The sequence below is a fragment of the Giraffa tippelskirchi genome, chromosome 5 (assembly GCF_054371585.1).
Source record: "Giraffa tippelskirchi isolate mGirTip1 chromosome 5, T2T-mGirTip1v1.2.pri, whole genome shotgun sequence".
Taxonomy (NCBI): domain Eukaryota; kingdom Metazoa; phylum Chordata; class Mammalia; order Artiodactyla; family Giraffidae; genus Giraffa; species Giraffa tippelskirchi.
In genome coordinates this window covers 32490833-32509959 of record NC_137279.1, presented here as the reverse complement: position 1 = coordinate 32509959, position 19127 = coordinate 32490833, and the positions used below count along the sequence as shown (strand labels likewise).

General features: G+C 59.1%; 1 protein-coding gene across 16 annotated transcripts in view; it reads right to left on the bottom strand.

The window, feature by feature from the left end:
* ESPN (espin) overlaps positions 1-19127 on the bottom strand; it is a 34216-nt gene that overhangs the window by 6885 nt on the left and 8204 nt on the right. For 6 of the 16 annotated variants that reach the window (XM_081490351.1, XM_081490346.1, XM_081490348.1 and 3 more), the window contains exons 3-11: positions 11278-11464; positions 10971-11153; positions 10670-10801; positions 7472-7673; positions 6321-6586; positions 3496-3657; positions 3213-3405; positions 621-766; positions 275-538 (exon numbers count right to left, since the gene is read on the bottom strand). In XM_081490351.1, coding sequence (XP_081346477.1) covers positions 275-538; positions 621-766; positions 3213-3405; positions 3496-3657; positions 6321-6586; positions 7472-7673; positions 10670-10801; positions 10971-11153; positions 11278-11464 — 1735 coding nt within the window. Of the gene's footprint in view, positions 1-274; positions 539-620; positions 767-1904; positions 1932-3212; positions 3733-6320; positions 6587-7471; positions 7674-10669; positions 10802-10970; positions 11154-11277; positions 11465-11782; positions 12016-12683; positions 12984-13525; positions 13643-19127 lie in introns of those variants that run through there. The other 10 variants (XM_081490350.1, XM_081490344.1, XM_081490345.1 and 7 more) reach the window with 6 other exon arrangements.

Below are 19127 nucleotides of genomic sequence, written 5' to 3'. Positions count from 1 at the left end.
AGATAACAAGCGATTTGAGGGCACTTTAGAGCTTGATAAACATTGCCTTCTCATTAAGGGACAGGCTGTTGGGAGGTGGTGGGGGTGGTGCTGGCGGTGGAGACTGGGAACAGTCCCAGGAGAGCGGTGGTGGTCCAACCTTGCTTTTTTCCCAAAGGTCATGGGAGCCGTCTGAGGCTGAAAGGGCCCGAGCAGGTTGAGGGATGGTGTGGGGGAGGGGCGACGAGCCCAGGTACAGACCCCAGGGCGCTCTGGGAAGCCCTTCCGCGCCCACCTTCCGCCTCTGCTCCTCCTCCTCCTGCATCTTCAGCTGCAGCTTGCGCACCATCACCTGGCGCTTCCACTCGGGGATGGGCCGGCCCTGCTCGTCGTACGTGGGGATGAGCGCCTCCACGTCCAGCTGCACGCCCGGCGCAGGGGCGGTGGGCGGCGCCGGCGCCACGCTGCCATTGAGCAATGGCTGGGACCCCACGGTCGGCGGAGTGGGGCTCCGGGCCCGTGACGGTGCCGGCGACGCCGGCGGCAGCGGCGATTCTGGCTGCGGGGAGAAGTGGCGGGGCTGAGTGCTGGGCAAACGGGCGCGAGGGGAACCGGGGCGGGGCCCCTGTCGCGTCTCCTACCTGGGAGGCCGGCTGCCCACTGCCGGAGAACACCGTGGTCAGCCCCTTGCTCTGTGGCGTGGGCTTCAGACTCTTGCCCGCCTTGATCTCAGCCAGCAGCTCCGAGTTGTCGCCCGTCGGGGACATCATGTTGAAAGACTTGGTGCCTGCGCGGAGGCGGGAGAGGAGACGCTGGCCCGATGTGGGCCCCGCACCCCCACCGCCACCCACCTGCCCTCTGCTGCCGCCTCCCCAAGTCAGGGCGGGCCCCGGCCTTCCTATGGGCTCAGAGGGCAGCACTCCAGGTCCTGCCCCCCCATCCCGGCAGCTCTCAGGGACCCCAGAGGCGGGTTCTCGGCTAGCAGCCCGTGCGGCCCCACCATCCTCCCGGCCCTACTTACGGGGTGTGGGGCCCCCACCCGGAGGCCCCTGGGAGTTCATGATGGCTCCTGGGCCGGCCCTGGCGACTCTAGTGAATGTCTCCGCCCAGCGTACTGACTGCCCAGCTCCAAAACACTACCTGGGGCCAGCCGCCTGACCTTTGTCCCGGGTTCCCTGGTACAGCCCTACCAGGGTGGAGTCTCCCCTCTGACCCTCTCTGCATAAGCAAAGCCCAGTGACCCTTGGACTGAGTCACCTGGGGCTTCCCTGGCTCTAGACACCGGACCCTGGATCCCACAACCCGGCCGGTCCCCTCCCACCACCCCCCCCCAACACGCCCACAGACCGACACCCGCGCAGACACACTGGTTGCAAGCTTGGAGCACAGTTATGGCAAAGCGCAGCTCAGTTCTGTCAGCCCCAGGAGAGCCGAGCCCTAACTAAGGATATGGGGTGGGGGCACTTAGGAAGAAGGGCCAAGCGGATGACATGCAAATGCGTGGCGCGGAGTTTGCATTTTCCGACGAGGCCGGCGGTGGTGACCGGGGTTTGAAGAGGGTTGTCTTTAGAGCCGGAGGAGGGGTCAGGACTCGGTGAGGGGGAAAAAGGGGGAACAAACAGCTTCTAGGTCCCCGGGGCTTGGGATCCCCGAGCGCAGTAGTGGGAGGAGGAAAAAAGACGAAAGTCCTGATGGGCGCGGCTGCCGGCTCATTTCTTTAGGCTACACCGTCGGCCGGGCACAGAATGCGCACGCGCAGGTGGGAGTAGTGGAAATCCAGCCGGTGGCGTCCGGTACCCCTCGCCTGCCGGCCCCTCGTCCTGTCCTATCCTCGAGCCCCCAGCCCCTCCAGCCTGGCTTTTCCTAAGACTGCCCTGTGCCCCGCCCCCGCGCCTCAGCCAGGAGCCGCGCACGCAGCTACTCACTCTTCCTGTGTCTGAGGACTCTCACTTCTAGGGACGGAGAGGAGAGAAGCGACAGCGAAGTTAGGGGGGCAGGGGGCTGGGGTGAGGCCAGGACAGCAGGGAAAGCGGGAGAGGGAGAGGGAGGGAGACGCGCAGAGAGGCCGGGGAGAGGAAGAACTTTGCGGTCCATCTGCTCCTGGCTCAGGCTGCGCTGGGGCTCCGCAAGGGTGGTCTGCTCAGTTCTCAGCTTTGTTGGTGCCCTGAGAGCTGGGCTGGGCTGCCATGGGCCCTGGCCCCCCTAGCCAGGGCCTTAATCTTGGCATTGGTTGGGATAGGGCACCCAGCCCAGGCTCTCCTGCGAAGGGGGGTCTGGAGAATCCCAGAGTCCATTTTTTTTCTGTTCCTAGCTTCAGCCTTGCTCCACGTTGCCAAGGGAAGACACTGACCCCAAAGCTGGAGGCACAACTGATGGTGAACATGCTACCATGGCTCCAGTCTGCAGGGGCTGTGGCTCCATAGGTACCCAAGGACCCCAGGCTGGCCCTACCTGGAACCCTACTGCAGCCTCTCATGACCTAGTCAGGGAGATGAAGCTTTGGATGGTGGTATTAACCATGATCCTGGCGCGGAGTGGCTGGGTGAGGAAGGCACCTCCACCACCCACTGAGGCTGGAATGGAAGCATCAGCACCCAGATACCACCTCCTGGGCCTTCTGGGGGCCCTGACATGCAGGGGGCCCCACATTTCAGAAAAGAAGCCCGGGAATCCTGGTCATTGGTCTAGCTCTTTAAAAAGGATGATGCTCTGGGGTGTTACCAGGAGGGGGAGGGCAGGGTATGATGGACAGCTGTCCTTGTCCCCTTAGCTAGGCTTGGGATGTATAATAGCCAGCTTGGGAGAAAAGAGAAAGTGGCCAGGAGTGGAAGAGACACTCCAGAGGAATATGGGGCAGGAAGAAGCCTGCCCAGCAACCCTGCCTCCTTGAAGCTAATTCTACTTATCCGAGCTTCTCTCTAGCACCAGCTTGTAGGAAACAGCAGCCACTGGAACTGGGAGGCCTTCCCTACTGGGCCAGAGGCAGTGGGCAGGACCAAAGAGGGCAGGGGACTTTCCCCAGGTCACGCAGCACAGTCCTGCTCTGACAAGACCTAGAGCAACTCCGAGCCTTCCCTTAGGGTCAAGTCCTCATTGGGGTAAGGGCTGCAGAAAGATCAAGTATGTAAAGAGGAAGCACCAGGACAGTGGCAGCTGGGGGAAGGGGTGGTCTAGGTTTCCCTCCCCGTTCAGGGCCAGCGCCGCCCTCCACCCCTCAACCAGCCCCTACTCACTGCCGGTGGACGAAGAGGAGCGACGCTGCCCGCAGCCGGGGCCCGAGCCCTCCATGGGCAGAGGCGGAGCAGGCGGCGGCGAGCTCAGGGCCTCGGGCAGGGGCGGCGGCGGGGGCGGCGGGGGCAGCTCCCTGGACGCCTTGGGGTCCGCGCCACAGCCGTTGTGCATATGGTTTCCCGGGAGCAGAGCCGCCTGCGGGGGAGCCGAGGGGCCAGCGAGTGAGACGCGGGCGGCCCGGCTGGGTCCCGGGCGGCCGGCGGGCGCGGGCTGGCGGGCACACACCTCCTCGCTGTGCGCCATGCCCGGGCGTGCGACCAGAGGCTCCCCGGGGTGGCGGCCCAGCTGGCGGTAGTAGTCCCCCGTGCTGGGCTGCTTGCTGAAGGCGCGGGGCTTGCGGCCGGAGTCCTGCCTCCGCAGCCCGTTGCGGCCGTCGTGGGAGCTGGGCTGCGGGAAGAGAGCGGGCGGAGTGAGCCCGGGGCACTTGTCCCTTACGCCTCCCGGCGCTTCACCTTCCGCGGGCTCACGGTCCCCGACCTTTCTGTTCTCAGAGCGAGGATTGGGGCGAGGGTCCGGGGGGCCTCGGTGAAAGGGCAGGCACGGTTTGGCCGGACAGGGAGGGGTTCTGGGCTCGGGCCAACGGGCGCAGGAGACCCTACAGAGGCTAGAAGGGGCGGGCCCGGGGGCGGGGTGACCCAGCCCGAACGCCAGAGGGGGCCGAAGCAGGGGTAGCTCCAGGCCTCGGCAGCGCCAGGGCCTGAGCCGCACAGCGGCCCCCAGACGGTCCCCCGCGCGCCTCTCTTGCGGGGGTCCCACGCCGAGGAAGCCCACTCGAGAGCCCGCGTCCTGCTGCGCTCCTGTTTGCCCAGGGTCCTCGGCGGGCCGGCCCGGGGCCGCGTCTGCTCCTACCTGCGACCGTGCCGGTGGCCCCCCGCTATGCACCTGGCGGCGGGGGCGGCATAGACTCGACACCTGCGCTACCTGATCCCTCCTCTCAGGTTACATCTCCAGCCCGTCCTCCCGACCGCGCCCTCGAGCGCCGAAGAGCTGTGTCGGCCTGACATCACCCAGAGCTTGCCAATCCCCGGCCGAACCCCCCAAACAGTCGGGAATGCCACGGGGGAGGAGGGTTGCCAACTGCTGGGCCAAACCTGGCCGCCCCGCCTACCCTGCGGGCCAAATGTGGTCTTGCTCCCCCTGCACCCCTCTCCCACCGCTCCGCGTTGAGCACTCCAGCCTCCATCCGCCAGAGACAATTCGGGCCTCACCGTGGGCCCCCTCACGTGTGGCTCCCCGGGGTTCCGGGTCACGCCCCCGCTCTTCCCCTCCCGCATCTGGAAACCATCGCGGTCTGCGTAAGGGACACCGACACTCGCGCCCAAGACTCGGATTTCAGGGGCGGCAGTGCGGGATCGGGTGACAGCGCGGGCGGCCCGCCCCGTCGCAGCCGACCCCCACAAAGCCCAGCCCGGGAAGAAAGACAAGAGGCGGAGGGGCCAAAGGCCAAGTCACCTAGCAGGGTCTGTCTCCTGCCCCACCCTGCCCCGAGCGTCCCCGCGGTGGCCCCGGACCCTCCGAACCCCACCCGGCCAGGCTCACGTTGCAAGGAAACGCGACACCGCAGGATTCCTTTTCTGGGCCGGCCTGCCCCCTGGGCGCCCCCTGCAGCCCCGAGGCGCGGACGCCGCGACCCTGCTCCTGCCCGCGGTCGGGGAAAAAAGCCGCGGCGAGGGGCGCGGAGCACACAAAGAACCCTTTGTGGAGCGGCCCAGCGCCTGCCTCCGGGCACGCACACACCCGGGAGGGACACGGGATCGCGCAGTCCTGGTGCTCTGGCTCAGGGGAGGGGAGGGGAGGGGAGGGAGCGCGGGCCGGGCCGCCCGTCCTGCGGCTGGGACTGGGGGCAGAGCCCACCAGCTCGGGCAGGAAAGTCCACTGGCCCAAGAGCCCCCAGAGGCACCCTGCAGGCTTCTCCTGGGCCCACTCCACCTTCCGGAGATGAAAGGGGAAACCACTGAGAGCCTGGTCTGAGGTGGCAAGAAGGGGGTAGGCGGGTAGCCTTTGCAGGGATTGTATCCTTCCCTTTCCCCACCCGGTGGTCGTGTGACCTGGGTCACCTGTGGGAACTGGTTACTGAGCTTGGCTCTGGAGTAGGCTTGCCTTGGGCTTGAGAGAGAACTACAAGGTCAAGGCTCCCACAGGACCTTAGGGGGGCTGTATTCTTTACCCCAGACTTGGTCACCTGGGGTCTCAGGGTCCCTCCCCTCTCAGACCAGCCTGGTTCTCTTCTCTTGGCCAGAACTCCAGGGCTCCCTCTGGGCCTCCGGGCTGCCCAGGACTCTCAGAGCTGTTCACACCAGCCCTCTGTACCTTCCCCTGCTCCAAAGCCTTGGCCAGGATCCTACAGGCCCTGTATCATGGGTCCCTCACACTTAGAGCGCTCCCTTGGATTCAGCCCCTTCTCACGAGCTTGCTTCTCCCCAGGGAGAGAACCCATCTTAGGACCCGCTTGTCTATTCACCTGGGAGGTGAAGCCCCAAACTGGGGAGCCAGCCTCTATATTACCCCCTGCCTCCAGCCCCCACTGCTGAGGGTGCTGAGCCTTGCTGGTGCTCCCTCCTGGTGCTCCCTTCCACCCTCCTCCGACCCTCACCTTCACTACTGCCTACATCTCTCATCTGGAAGACACTCCTTTGGGAGCCATTCTCCCCCTGTGCCCAGAGCTGGGTACATGTAGGTCTGTGGAGAGGCAGTTTACACGTATTCTCTGCCATCTCCATGAGCACCTTGCTCCTCTGGGCAAGATGGGGTGAGGATCCAGCTCCCTAGAGGCATGGCTCTCAGGGTATACATTCCTTCATGCCGCTCCTGCTCCCCATCTCCCCAAAGGGTGGTAGCTTTGTCTTCCTTGTCTCCCTGTCTCCAGCATCCAGCCCTGAGTCACCATGGAACTGAGCAGAAGTTTTGACTCCTGAACAGGCCATTGGATCAGGGACCCCCATCCCTCACCCTGTACCCACAAGCCAGGCTAGCTGTTGGCCTCCACCATCCCCCATCAGCCCACTCCCGGATCTGGAGGGAGGCAGGCTGTGGGGGGCGGATTTCACTACCTCCTTCTTGAAGGCCTCGGTCTCCACGTGTCGGAGTTTGTTCTTCGTCTGCAGGTAGATGTCAGCTGCTTGTAGCCCCTCGGGGGGCTTGGGAGCTGGGAAGCCTGGTGGGGGTGGGGGCAGCTGGGTGTCTGGGGGTGGGGGTGGTGGAGGGAAGCTGGGTGGTGGTGCTTTGGTTTTCTCCACCTTGCCGTGGGGCAGGTCCGGCTCTGGGCTCAGCATGTTCATGTAACTCTGTATGTCTGCTGCTCTTGGGTTGGGAGCCCCTGAGAGGGAGGGAAAAATGGGTTGGGGAGTTTTCGGAAAGGCTGATCCCCAGCTGGAGACCCCTCTTCTGCCTGGAAATGATCTGCCACTGAAGGAGGCTGGCTCCAGGGGAGCTTGGCATGCATGGCTCCACTGTGGGTCCACCATCACCCTGGCCCTGCCCACCCGCAGCCCCGCACTGTGTGCAGGTTGGAGGGGAGCTGGCAGAGGGTTTGGGCTCCAGGATGGGCTTATGGGGCGGAGCCACCTGGAGGGCAGAGGGGTGGCTCCTCAGGGCAGATCTGGCAGGGCAGGTGGCAGGAGTATGGACGGCCACACCCCAGCTCTGCAGGCTACCACCTGGTGGCCTGAATCCGGCATCACACCTAAGCTAGGACATGGTCAGCATGTGTGGACATATGTGCCTGGCTTCTGCCTGAGTGTGCATTCATGTGTGTTCATGAATGTGTGTACGTGCTTCTTTGTACTTATGAATGTGTTTGCATTATACCTGGGGTCTATGAGTGTGTGCAGGTAGTATAGGTATGTGCACATGTCTGTGTATTTATATTTATAGATTGTGTGTACACCTGTATAAGTGTGCACTCTTGAGTGTGGGTAGTCGTGTGTAATGTCTGGGAAACATGTGTCACCAAGGATGAACTGTAAGTGGGGTGCATGTGGCTTCTGTGGGTGGGAGGGTACCTGTGGATGTACAGGCATGTTTGTGATGGACACACACAAGCATGAGTGTCACCTGTCCTCACCAGAAGCAGCGTCCCTTCTTGGTGACCTGGGCAGTCTCCAGTGCCAGCCACGGGCACAGTAGGTCCAGGGATGGCCCTGAGGGCCCACTGGGCTGGCTCTCATCTGCTCCCCCTCCCGCCTCCTCCAGGCCCACTCACCATGCACGGAGTGCTGGCCCTTGACGCTGGAGTGGCCGGAGGAGCAGGAGTCGTAGTTGGAGAGGGTACTGGTGGGCGAGCTGAGGTCAAAGTTCGGCGGCTGGACTGACATGGTGGTATTGGGCGAGGACATGCCCGAGTCAGGCTGCTTGGTCTCCAGGTCAGCGGATGGATCTCGGGACAGCACGCGGTGCTCCACACTCTGAGCAGGAGAGGAGGCTGTAAGGGCAATCCCACCCCAAAGACCAGCACACTCTGGGCCAGGGTCCTGCCGTGTGACCTCGGTCAAGCCACTTGCCTTTCTGGGCTCCCTTCCCCGTCATGATACGGTCTCTTCTCAGGTTCTTTCCAGGCTGAGATTCAAACCCAGCCTCCCAACAGCAGGACCGTGGGTTCCTGGGAAATTCCCAGCCCTGGTTGGTCTCAGCTCGGGGGTTGGGGACTGACAGAAGAGAGGGTGCTGGGCTGGACCCCAAGCAAGGACACCCATCAGAGGGCAGAGGGCCCAGGCTCCAGTGCAGCGAGGGGGCACAAGCGCTGAGTGGGTAAGAACATCTGAGCAGCTGGAGAGAGGGGAGGGGTGCACAGCGCCCACAAATTGCAGGAAAGACTGATCCCCCAGGATGGGGCCAGCAACCTCCATCTCTCCCATCACCAGCCCAGCCCCAGTCTCCTGATGGAGCCTTTGGGGAAAGGGTGGGGCCTGGGGTGACCCAGATGAGGTGGGGGAAGTCAGCCTGAGCTCAGCCATCCCCCACCACTGCCTCTGCCCCTGCCCACAGCCTGACCCTCCCGCCTGGGAGCAGGCTAGGGTGGGGGCTCTGCTTACGTTGCCCATGCTGGCCCTGCTGCCGGCAAGACTGCTGCTTGTTCTCTCGCTGCCTCCTGCCGAGGCCTGCTCCTCCCTGCCCTGAGCCCCCTCCCTGCCTGAGAAGTGTCACAGGTCCCCTGGGAATGGGAGGCAGGCCTGGCACCAGGTAACAGCTCAGCGGCCACGCTCATTGGCCCCGTAATTAGGGGCTCTGCAGGAGTGTTTGCCTTTTCTGGGCCAGTATCCTCCATGGCTTGGATCTGTCACACCGCAGCTGGGCCCGCCTAGTGAGGGGACCAGCGCCTCCCCACCCCACCCGTTTCAGCGGGGCCAGGCCCTGCTGCTTAAGCCATGAGCCATGGGGAACCATAGGAGCTGGGCTGGGGCGGCAGCCTAAAGCTGCCAAGCCTTCCTTGGCTGGCAGCAGTGGGCACCAGGGGTGCCCAGCCCTGACCTGGGGATAACAGAGGTTAGGGGCAAAGGCTTTGCAGCCTGGGGTGATGGTTTCAAATTTCATCTCCCCCACTTACTAGCTCTATGCATGACCTTTCTGTCCCTTGTCCTTTCTGTCTGCACCTAAAACTCTTCATCTGTAAGTGGGAATAACAGTACTTCCTGCCTCATTAATGTTGCAACAAATATTTTAAAAGTTAGTGAAGTGCCAGTGCATGGTAGCCAGTAAATGCCATGTGTCAACTGACAATATTAATATACAGTGTGTATTAACTGCAGTTACACCATAAAGCACTAGGCAGGGTACCTACCGCAGTCAGAATTCAAGGAGAGGTTCTTGTTTGCTCATTGCCTGCAGCCAAAGCTTCCATTACGAGGCACTGTTCCCCCCACCCCCAAACAATTTCAGATATTCTCAGTGGAAAGGAGCTCACCCCGGTGCAGGTGCAGAAATGCCCTTCACAATGTCCACTTCTGCTTGTATACCCCAGTGACAGGTTGCTCACTACCTGAAGCATCACTACTTTCTCTGGGTGGCCCTTTCTTGGTGTGGGGTGAGTTCTTCCTTGGGACCAGAGCAGTCTCTGACCCCTGGGCCTTGCTGTGCTCTGAGGTCCCCAGAACCAGAGTGTCCCCATGTGGTCAAAGGCAGGGCATGCAGTGCTCTGGGCAAGAGGCCATTGGCCCTCTCTCCCCTAGCCTCATTTCGCAGCTCCTCTCATGGCCAAGCTACCCCCTCTGAAGATGCCTGTGAAACCAGCCCTCTTTCCTCCCCTCCTGCACCAGATGAGGCAGAGCCCTGGTCTGGGAGCCACCCACACCTGAGCTCAAGTCCCAGTGGGTTACTTCATGGCTTTGTAACCATAATAAAATCATTTAAAAGGAGTAACACAGCTTTGCAATTATGAAGTAGCCATACAGTGAACAAACATGCAGAGTAATGGTGAAGAGCGGGATCTCCAGGTTAGGCCACTGGGGCTCCACCATTTAATAATTATGACCGGGTCTCCCCAAAACTCAGTTTACCCACCTGTGAAATGGGGACATTAGCACTTCCTACCTCAGAGGATGGTACGTATGTGTGTATGCACTCAGTTGTGTTCAACTCTTTGCAACTCCATGGACTGCAAAGAGTCCATTGCAACCCCTGGTGGACTGTAGCCCACCAGGCTCCTCTGTTCATGAGATTTCCCAGGCAAGGATACTGGAGTGGGTTACCATTTCCTTCTCCAGGGGATCTTCGCCACTTAGGGATCAAACCCGTGCCTCCTGCAATTGGTAGGCGGATTCTTTACCTCTGAGCCACCAGGGAAGTCCCTGGGGGGTGGGGTGGTGAGAGTTAAATGGATGTATGTGCATGCTAAGTCGCTTCGGTCATGTCTGACTCTTTGCGACCCCATGGACTGTAGCCCCCCAGGCTTCTCTGTCCGTGGGATTCTCCAGGCAAGAATATGGGAGTGGGTTGCTATGCCCTTCTCCAGGGGATCTTCCTGACCCAGGGATCGAGCCCGCGACTCTTCTCCTGCATTGGCAGGCGGATTCTTTACCACTAGCGCCACCTGGGAAGCCTGAGAGTTAAATGAGCTAATTAATACCTGGGGACAGGCGAATGCACTTTCCTGTTCCCGCTGTGTGTAAGTATCGTTTATCCGAGCCTTGGCTCTCTCATCAGGATGAGGCTGGTCCTCTTTCCCTCGATATTTTTGCCTCCATCCCCTCACTCCCCAGTGGTTGGTGGTCCTGGGCTGAGAGGTCATGTGGGGTAGTGATCTAGGACACTTATTCCTGCGACCTCAGGCAAGGGGCTTCTCTTTCCTGAACCTCAGCTTCTTCTGTGGCGAAGCAGGTAACAACACGTACCCCTTAGGGGAGGTGGGGGCAGGGTAGGGGGTGCAATGACACGGTGAGGTCGGGGCACAGCGCCCTGGGCGTACCAGGTTCTCCACGGTGCGCAGGTAACGGGTGCAGTGGCTGTGGCCGTTGTAGTCCGCGAGGTCGGCGGCCGTGTACCCGTCGCGGTCGCGGACGTCCAGCTCCGCGCCGTTCACTACCAGGATCTGGCAGCACTGCAGGGGTGCGCAGTGAGGACCCCTGGCCCGTAGCCGGGACCTCGGCGCGGGGGCAGAGCTGTGTTGCGAGCGCGGCGCCAGCAGAGGGCGCCCGCCCCTCCCGCTCGCGCCTGCCCTCCGGGCCACGCCCCGGGCCCGCCCCCGCCCCGCCCCGCCCCGCCCTCACCTCCAGCTCCCCGTTCTCGGCGGCGTCATGGAGCGGGGTCCCGCCCCACAGGTCGGCCGCGATCTCGCCGCCGTGCAACAGGAGCCAGCTGAGCACTTTGGCGTGGCCGCGGCTGGCCGCGAAATGCATGGCCGTGGCGCCGTCCTTGTCCTTCTCCGACAAGCTCACGTCGGCGCAGCTCACCTGGGAGAGAGGGGGCGGGGCAGAGAGGGGCGGGGACTGGGTTCCAGCCCCCTCCTATTCCCGCCCCCGTCCCGTCCAGGCCCCGGCTCCCCCGGGCCCCGCCCCGACGTGTCCCCGAGCTCACCAGCCACACGATGACCGAGCTGTGGCCCATCTGCGCTGCGGCGTGCAGCGGGGTCATGCCGTCGCGCGCGCTCAGGTGCGGGTCCGCGTCGCACTCCTGCACCAGGTACTGCGTCACCTCTAGGTGGCCCTCCTGGCACGCCAGGTACAGGGGCGTGGCACCGGTCTTGGTTTGGGCATTCACTCCCCTGCGGAAGACGCAGCACCCACCTGGGCTCTCAGCGCCCGCCCCCCTCCAAAGCCTCCTTCGCCCCTTGACCACTTCCGGGGAGCTCTGGAGGGTAACTGGAGAAGACCTAGTCGCTGGGCCCGGCCGCCCGATTCCCTCTGGACACAGTCCTATGCCAGCCTTCCTGGGTGGGGGCCCTCTGACTTGCTCCCCACCTACCCCTCGCAGCCTCCTTTCTACAGTGCATGTCTAGTGACTGAGCTAGTCTCTGCCCTCAGTAAACAACTTGCCTTTTCACCAAGGTCTACAAGGATGCTGTGATCTGGTCTCCCCCTACCTTTTCAGCCACATGGATCCACTGTCACTGTGAGTCCTCACACCTGCTGTCTGCCCTCTGTGTCTTTGCTTACGTCCCCCGTCTGAATGGGGATGCTCTTCCCATCTCTGTTGAAGACTCAGTACAGGGACTTCCCTGGCAGTCCAGTGACTAAGACTACACGATCCCAAGGCAGGGGGCCTGGGGTTCCATCCTTGGTCAGGGAACTAGATCCCTTATGCTGAAACTAAGACCTGGTGCAGCCAAATAAATAAATAAATACATATTTAAAAAAAGACTCAGTACAGATCCCTCCTTCACAAGGCTTGTTCCACTACAACAACAGGCTTTTCCAGCCTCTGTGCTCCATACTGCCCTGAGTTCACTCCATGGGCCACCTGTCATGCCCAGTGGATCAGAACTTGTTTTGGCCTCTGCCGCCCCCAGAAGACTGAACTCCCAGAGGGCAGAGTGATAATGTCGCCAGATAAAACACACAAAAAATCTGAACTTTGGATGTGCTTAGTCGCTCAGTCGTGTGCAATGCTTTGCGATGCCATGAACTGTATCCTGCCAGGCTCCTCTGTCCATGGAATTTTCCAGGCCAGAATACTGGAGTGGGCTGCTATTTCCTTCTCCAGGTGATCTTCCTGACCCAGGGATTGAATCCGTGTCTCCTGCATCGGCAGGTGGATTCTTTACCACTGAGCCACCAGAGACAACAAATAATTTTCTAGTATAAGTATATGCCCAATGGGCATGTGGACATACATATTCTAAACTGTTAATTGTTGTTTATTAAAAATTAAAATTGTCTTGTGGTGGTTGTTGTCAGTCTGGCCACCCTACAGGTGAATGCCATCCACTGAGCATGTCCCACGTGCCGTGACAGTAGCAGGCAGATTCTCAGTGAACACCCTACCTTAAGTCCTACTGTCATTTCCATTTTGCAGAGGGGCAACTGAAGCTCAGGGGCTGTGGCTTGCCAAAGGTCACACAGCTGGTAAGTGGTATTTGAGCACACATCTGTCTGTGTGATGCAGGCCCAGGTGCACAGCAAGAACCAAGGGAGTGGGGGAGGGGCCGTTTCCTGTCTTCACTCCCTCAGGCTTCCGTGGGGCCTAGCTTGCAGCTGTCACTGCCCCTCATCCCTGCTCCCAACTCCCACAGAACGGTCTTAACTGGAGAGCCACTCTCACGAAGTGGAGTGCTGCTGGGGAATAGGGACCCTGGCCTGGCCCGCTGGCTGAGCCTCAGTTTTTCTGACGACACAATGGTGTGGACACCAGGGTGTAGTTACCGGATATGAGCACAAGGTGGAGCCACAATCTAGACCCAGACCCAGGAGCTCCCAGTGGGTCGGGATGGAGGGTGGAAGAGAATAGGAGCTAAGACCTTCTGGGCTGGATCAGGACTCTGGGCCTCAGGAACTGCAATTTTTCATTGGACGTCATACCCTCCCACCCGTATGCCTCTCCCATCTATTTGCTAACAATGGCAATCACACACTCCACCCCCACCATCGCCCTCCCTCCCTCATCCAACTGCCAGCCGTGTGTCCATTAATGAGGGCACCAGGCCACCCAGTCCTCCTCGACCTGGGCCCCCACTCCATCATCCACCCTCTTGTCACCACCCCCATGACTTGGCCCCTCCCTCTCACATACCCCTCGGACCCTCAGCTGACTTCCCCCTGTCCCTAAGACACCATCCCCGTCCACTTTCCTGACCCCTGCCCCTGCACAGGCTGCCCGTGGCCCCCACCAGGCACCCAGCCCCAGCTCTCTCCATCCTTCTGATGTGGGAACCTCCTCCTCAGGCACAGAACTGTCACTGGCCAGGGCTGACACTCAGCCTGGGACCCTGCCTGGCTGCCCTCCATTACCCCACCCGTGTCACAGTGGAGTGGGGTGATGAGTCCCACCCACACGCCGTACCTGGAGAAGGTGCTGGCTCTCGGCCACCAGCCTCCACACCTCGGTGCCAGCGTCCCCCGCACCCCCCTCCCCTTGCCATTCACATGCTGGTGCTTCAGGTGGAGCCTGTTTAATATTTCATGACTGACACTCCATGCCCTGAATTATTCACCGCGTAACCAAGACACGAATTGTGGTGCTGGCGAAGACTCTTGAGAGTCCCCTGGACTGCAAGGAGATCAAATCAGTCAATCCTAAAGGAAATCAACCCTGAATATTCATTAGAAGGACTGATGCTGAAGCTGAAGCTCCAATCCTTTGGCCACCTTATGTGAAGAGTCAACTCATTGGAAAAGACCCTGATGCTGGGAAAGATTGAAGGCAGGAGAAGAAGGGGATGACAGAGGATGAGCTGGATGGATGGCATCACTGACTTGATGGACATGAGCTTGAGCAAGCTCCGGGAGATAGTGAAGGATAGAGGAGCCTGGTGACCCTACAGTCCATGAGGTCACAAAGAGAAATAACTTAGTAGGGACCGGACAACAGCAATAACAACCAAGGCACAGCAAGTGCTGGGGTCCTGGAGACTGGGGACTGGAGGGGCCACTGCCCAGGACCCCCTGGGCTCTCGAGGGAGGTCTGAGACAATGCACACAGCTCAGGGTGCTAGATCTGCCCGGAGCCTTGTTCTCCCAGTCCTTCCTGCTTGGCAGGTAACTCATGACCCACGGGTGTCCAGCCAGCTGGAGATCTCAGAAGGTCTCAGAAGCTGGCACAGAGCAGGACCTGAGCAGGAGGGGGCAGTCCAGCCCATAGCCTCCCACCAGGCCACTGGTTGACACCCCATCTGGAGGCTCTGCTACAAAGTAAATGCTCAGTAACCCATTCTAGAGTCACAGTCCCCAGCCTGGGAGACCCCAGAACATGGAGCAGGTTCGCTGATGAGCTGGGGTAGGAAAGGGGTCCCAGCCTTATTCTCCTCTTCTACATCAGCCTAGAGGCAAAAAGAATGGGCACCCTCACTCTCACTGGGGAAAACTATAAAAACGTGAATGAGAGACTTCCCTGGTGGTCGTGGGGCTGAAACTCCAAGCTCCCAATGCAGGGGGCTCAGGTTCGATCCCTGGTCACCCTGGTCAGGGAACTAGAGCCCGCATGCTGCCACTAAGACCCAGAGCAGCCAAATAAATATATAAATAAATATTTTTAAAAGTATGGATGAGCACAAGGAATGAAATAATGAGTTTAGATGGAGAGAGAAGTGAATTTATGTAGTAGTACATATATAAGGTTATGTGTATGTATATGTTATTATATGGTAGTATACGTATATATAACTAGTATATGTTATGTAGTATATGTATAAGGATTAACACATAACAGGGATAGCAAGTACCATCCATTGAACAATAGCTCTGTGCTGAGTGTGGAAGGGAGCACAGTACATGCGTCCCCCATCTTGTCGACCTAATGCCCTTATAGGGGAAGTGTTGGCATCATTTCCCTTCTACAGAGGAGACTAAGAGCTAGGCTCACTCCAGAGGGAGAGGGGGCCACAGTGTGAGAAGGGCCCTGCCTGTGGGCTGCTTGCAAGCAGTGTCTTGCATCTCGTCTCTGTTCACAAAGCTGTCCATGAACTAAGGACAATAATCGACCCCGAGACATGCTTGGAGAGCCCTCGGCAAGGCCTAGCACCTTCTGTGTGTTTTAGGATCCCTCCTCCCTGTGCCTCTAGGGGGGCACTGCGGGCCTGGGGTATCCAGGCTCCACCAAGCATGGGTCAGGCCGGGCAGTATTTTGACCATGGGGAGTCACTGGAACATAGAGGTGGGGTCTTGGGGGACTCCACATGGCTCCAGCCCATCGAGTTCTGGCCATAGTGATGCCACGGGTGACCGGTTCAGTCCCAGCCCCTGTCCTTTGCCCTGGCCTCCACTCTGACTTTGCAGGGCTGGGTGTGTTCTTTACCTTCCCGGGCCTCAGTTTCCACATAGGACAAATGGGTGTCACAGTTGTGGTCTCTTCGTGCCTCTTGTGAGAGACAAAGGGGAAAGCTTTGGAAAATAGCAAGTTTTCTCCCAGGGAGGCAGGTCTTGGCTTCCTGGTACTGCTGCCCCAGTCTGACCTAACAATCCCCTCAGGCCCCCCAGGCCTCAACACTATCACCTCCACACTACCAGCCTCATCTGCTGTCCCCTCCCCGCTCCTGAACACCTGCTCCTCTTGGCTGGGTAGGCCCTGGATGGCCACCTGACCTCCAAATGTTGGGGTGCCCCAAAACCTCCTTTCTAAACAAACTCTGCTCCTGGTGAGGGCATCTATTTCCTGGGGTCAAAGGCCACCTGTACCTAATGCCACTCATCTGTCTAGCTTGGACCTGGAGTACATGTGGCTCCCACTTCAGCCCATTCAACCGTCTGGGCATTGAGCAGTTTCTTGAAATTCACATGCTTTTTTTTTCTTTTTAATTTTTAAAAAAATTTTGGCTGTTCCCTATGCACTGTGGAATCTTAGTTCTCCAACCAGGGATCAAACCCACCCCCTTAGCCATGAAAGCACAGAGTCCTGACCACTGGAAATTCACCCTTTACATGCTTTCACGTGGAGCAAATCTCTCCACACTCCGTCACCCCACCCTTTTCGTCCCCATTTCAGTAAAGGACACCAGGCCACCCTCCCTTGAGTCCAAGCTCTAGGAGTCTTTGGAAACCCTTGACTTCTTTTATAAGTCTGAGTTTCCCTAGCAACCATCACATAAATCAAGATGTATACTTTTCTTCCTCTTGGGAACAAAGATGATATGGACAGATTGTAACTATTAAGTCATCCTGGATAACACAAAAGAAACATGGAATGCTTGGAAGGGTTTGCTGAAAATCTCCATCCAAGACTGGTGGCAGCTTACTGCAACTGTTGCCACGAGGAACAAGGACTGAGCTGCCCATAGAGGCAGACACAGGTCACAGAACAGCATCTTCAGAGTCTGCCCCACTGGCAATAATTTCTGCCCCCAGGGAGGTCTGACAGGGGCTGATCTCCACCAGGATTAGATCTGGGTGTGGGGTAAGGCCGCTGGAACAGAAAGTCTCGGAGCCTTTGGCGGGTCTAGGTCTCTTATTCTCTGATCACACCTCTGCACTTATTTGAAATGATGCACAATCAGGACTGGCCCTGGTGAAGAAATGCAGCCCTGATTTGAGAAAGATTCTAGAACAAACAGCTTTACACCCAACCCATCAGCAAGCCTGGAATAAGCCTTCAATGGTCTGTAATTCTCTCAGCCTTCCAGGCCCTCCTGGCTCACCATGAGGACAAGTGTGATCCCCAGGGCCATGGCCCCGGCCAGTTCTACCTGCGATGCTCCCATGCCAGGTCTTGACAGGGCAGGCCCTCTCCCACTCAGCTCTCACCTCCCCAAAGAGGCCTTCCTGGGACTCCTCTGGAAGTCCAGTAGCTAAGACTCTTCGCTCTCAATGCAGGGGCCCTGGGTTCGATCCCTAGTCAGGGAATTAGTCCCTGCATGCTACAACTAAGAGTTTGCATGCTGCAACTAAAGATCCTGTGTGCCCTGACTTAAGACCCAGCACAGCCAAATAAATTTAAAAAAAAGAGAGAGAGAGAGAAGCCTTCCTGGACCCCCTCATTTTAAAGAAATCCCTCAACCACTGCCTTCAAACTACCACGGTCCACTTCACAGCATTTGTAACTTGAGTTGTCCTGGCACTTTTTTTATTCATCTCAGGGACACCCATCAGGAGGTTGCCACAGGCCAGGATGGGGCAAGCCGTGAAGACAGCAGAGCTCTGCCCTCTCAAACCTGAGTCCACCAGGGTGCCCGACGCACTGGCACATGAGCAGGAATGTCTCTGTGTGTATACACGCTCTTGGTCTGGCCCCTTCTTTGCCCCTGGGAGTGCCCCAAGTTGGCTCCATGAAGCTGTGAGGACTCACTACATCCCCAGTACTAGCAGGGTGGGCACTTGGGCTACATTTGGGTGCTAGTTGTTGGGTGACTGAGACGGGCAGCTGGGCCTGGAGTTCTGCGATGCCTCCTCGTATGTGGCCTCAGCTGGTCCATTTGCCCACGGGCCCCAGGAGGCCTGGAGGGAGTTCCGTCTGAAGTCACAGGCAGTGAGCTGCAGGCAGGGCTGGACAAGACCCGGTGGATTCCAGACTCCTCCCTCCTTCAGTGAGTATTTATGAAGGGTCAGGCCCTCGGGATGCAAGATGGAGAGGAAGAGATACTCTCATTACATGGAGAGACAGATGGTAAGAGGATGCGCTAAGATGCACAGAGAGTAATGCCAAGTAGTGGGGACAGTGAGGAAGACCAGGAGGGAAGGCATGTGTCTGTGTCCTGGGGGCATGAGAGTCTGAGGAAGGTGCAGGAAGCAAAGACTTGGAGGGGGAAGGGAGCGAGGCCGTGGGAATGACCTGTTGCTGTTGTTCAGTCACTAAGTCATGTCCAACTCTTTGTGTCCCCATGGACTGTAGCCCACCAGGCTCCTCTGTCCTCCACTATCTCCCGGAGTCTGTTCAAATTCGCGTCCATTGATCCACTGGAGAAGGAAATGGCAACCCACTTCAGTATTCTTGAAGTGGGTTGAACTGAGCAAAGGCCAGAGGTCAGAGGGCACCAGTCTGTTGCAGGAGTATAAAGAAACCCGAGAGACAGAGCAGAGTTGGTGATTAGGGAGCAGCTGGAGGTGAGGCGTGGGGAGTCCAGAGTGAGGAGGGCTTCTGGGCTGCTACAAGGAAGTGGCCTTCCCTGTCAGTGATGGAAAACCCTGTGGCCTGACCAGGGATCTGATCTGTGGTCTCAAAGGTGGGTACAGGTAGACAGGAAGAGGGCAGAGAGGCCAATTTGGGCCTGGGTGCCATGACAGGCTTGGATCAGGAGTTACCTGTGGGTCATGATTCCATCAGGTCCCTCCTTTCTCAGAGCCTCCCCATTTGGGTCAGGGTCCCCAGTGTGGGCTCCCCCAAGCTCTGTTGCCCAGCAGATCTCAGTACATACAAGGGCAGACCAGGGAGTGGTAATTGAGAGTGAACGCACCCCACTGACTGGTAGAAACAGATGCCTGGCAGGGAACGGCAGCCCCAGTCCTAGGCAGAGGCCCCCAGCCTTCTAAGGGGGAGCTGAGCCATAGGTCTGGGGCTCCCTAGTAGGTGAGCAGCTGAGGCTTCTTGCTTGAGGCCAGGGCTGCCTGAACCTTCCAGCTGGACAGGGCTCCAGGAGCAGCCAGCTTCCATGAAACTCAGCACTACGGAAGGAAAACAGGGATCCCAGGTGAACATGAAAAACCCTAAGAGATTAGCGCCCGGGCCAGGAGTGGGAAACTCAAGCTCCAGTGCTTTGGCCACCTGATGTGAAGAGCTGACTCATTTTCCTGATGCTGGGAAAGATTGAAAACAAAAGGAGAAGGGAGCAGCAGAGGATGAGATGG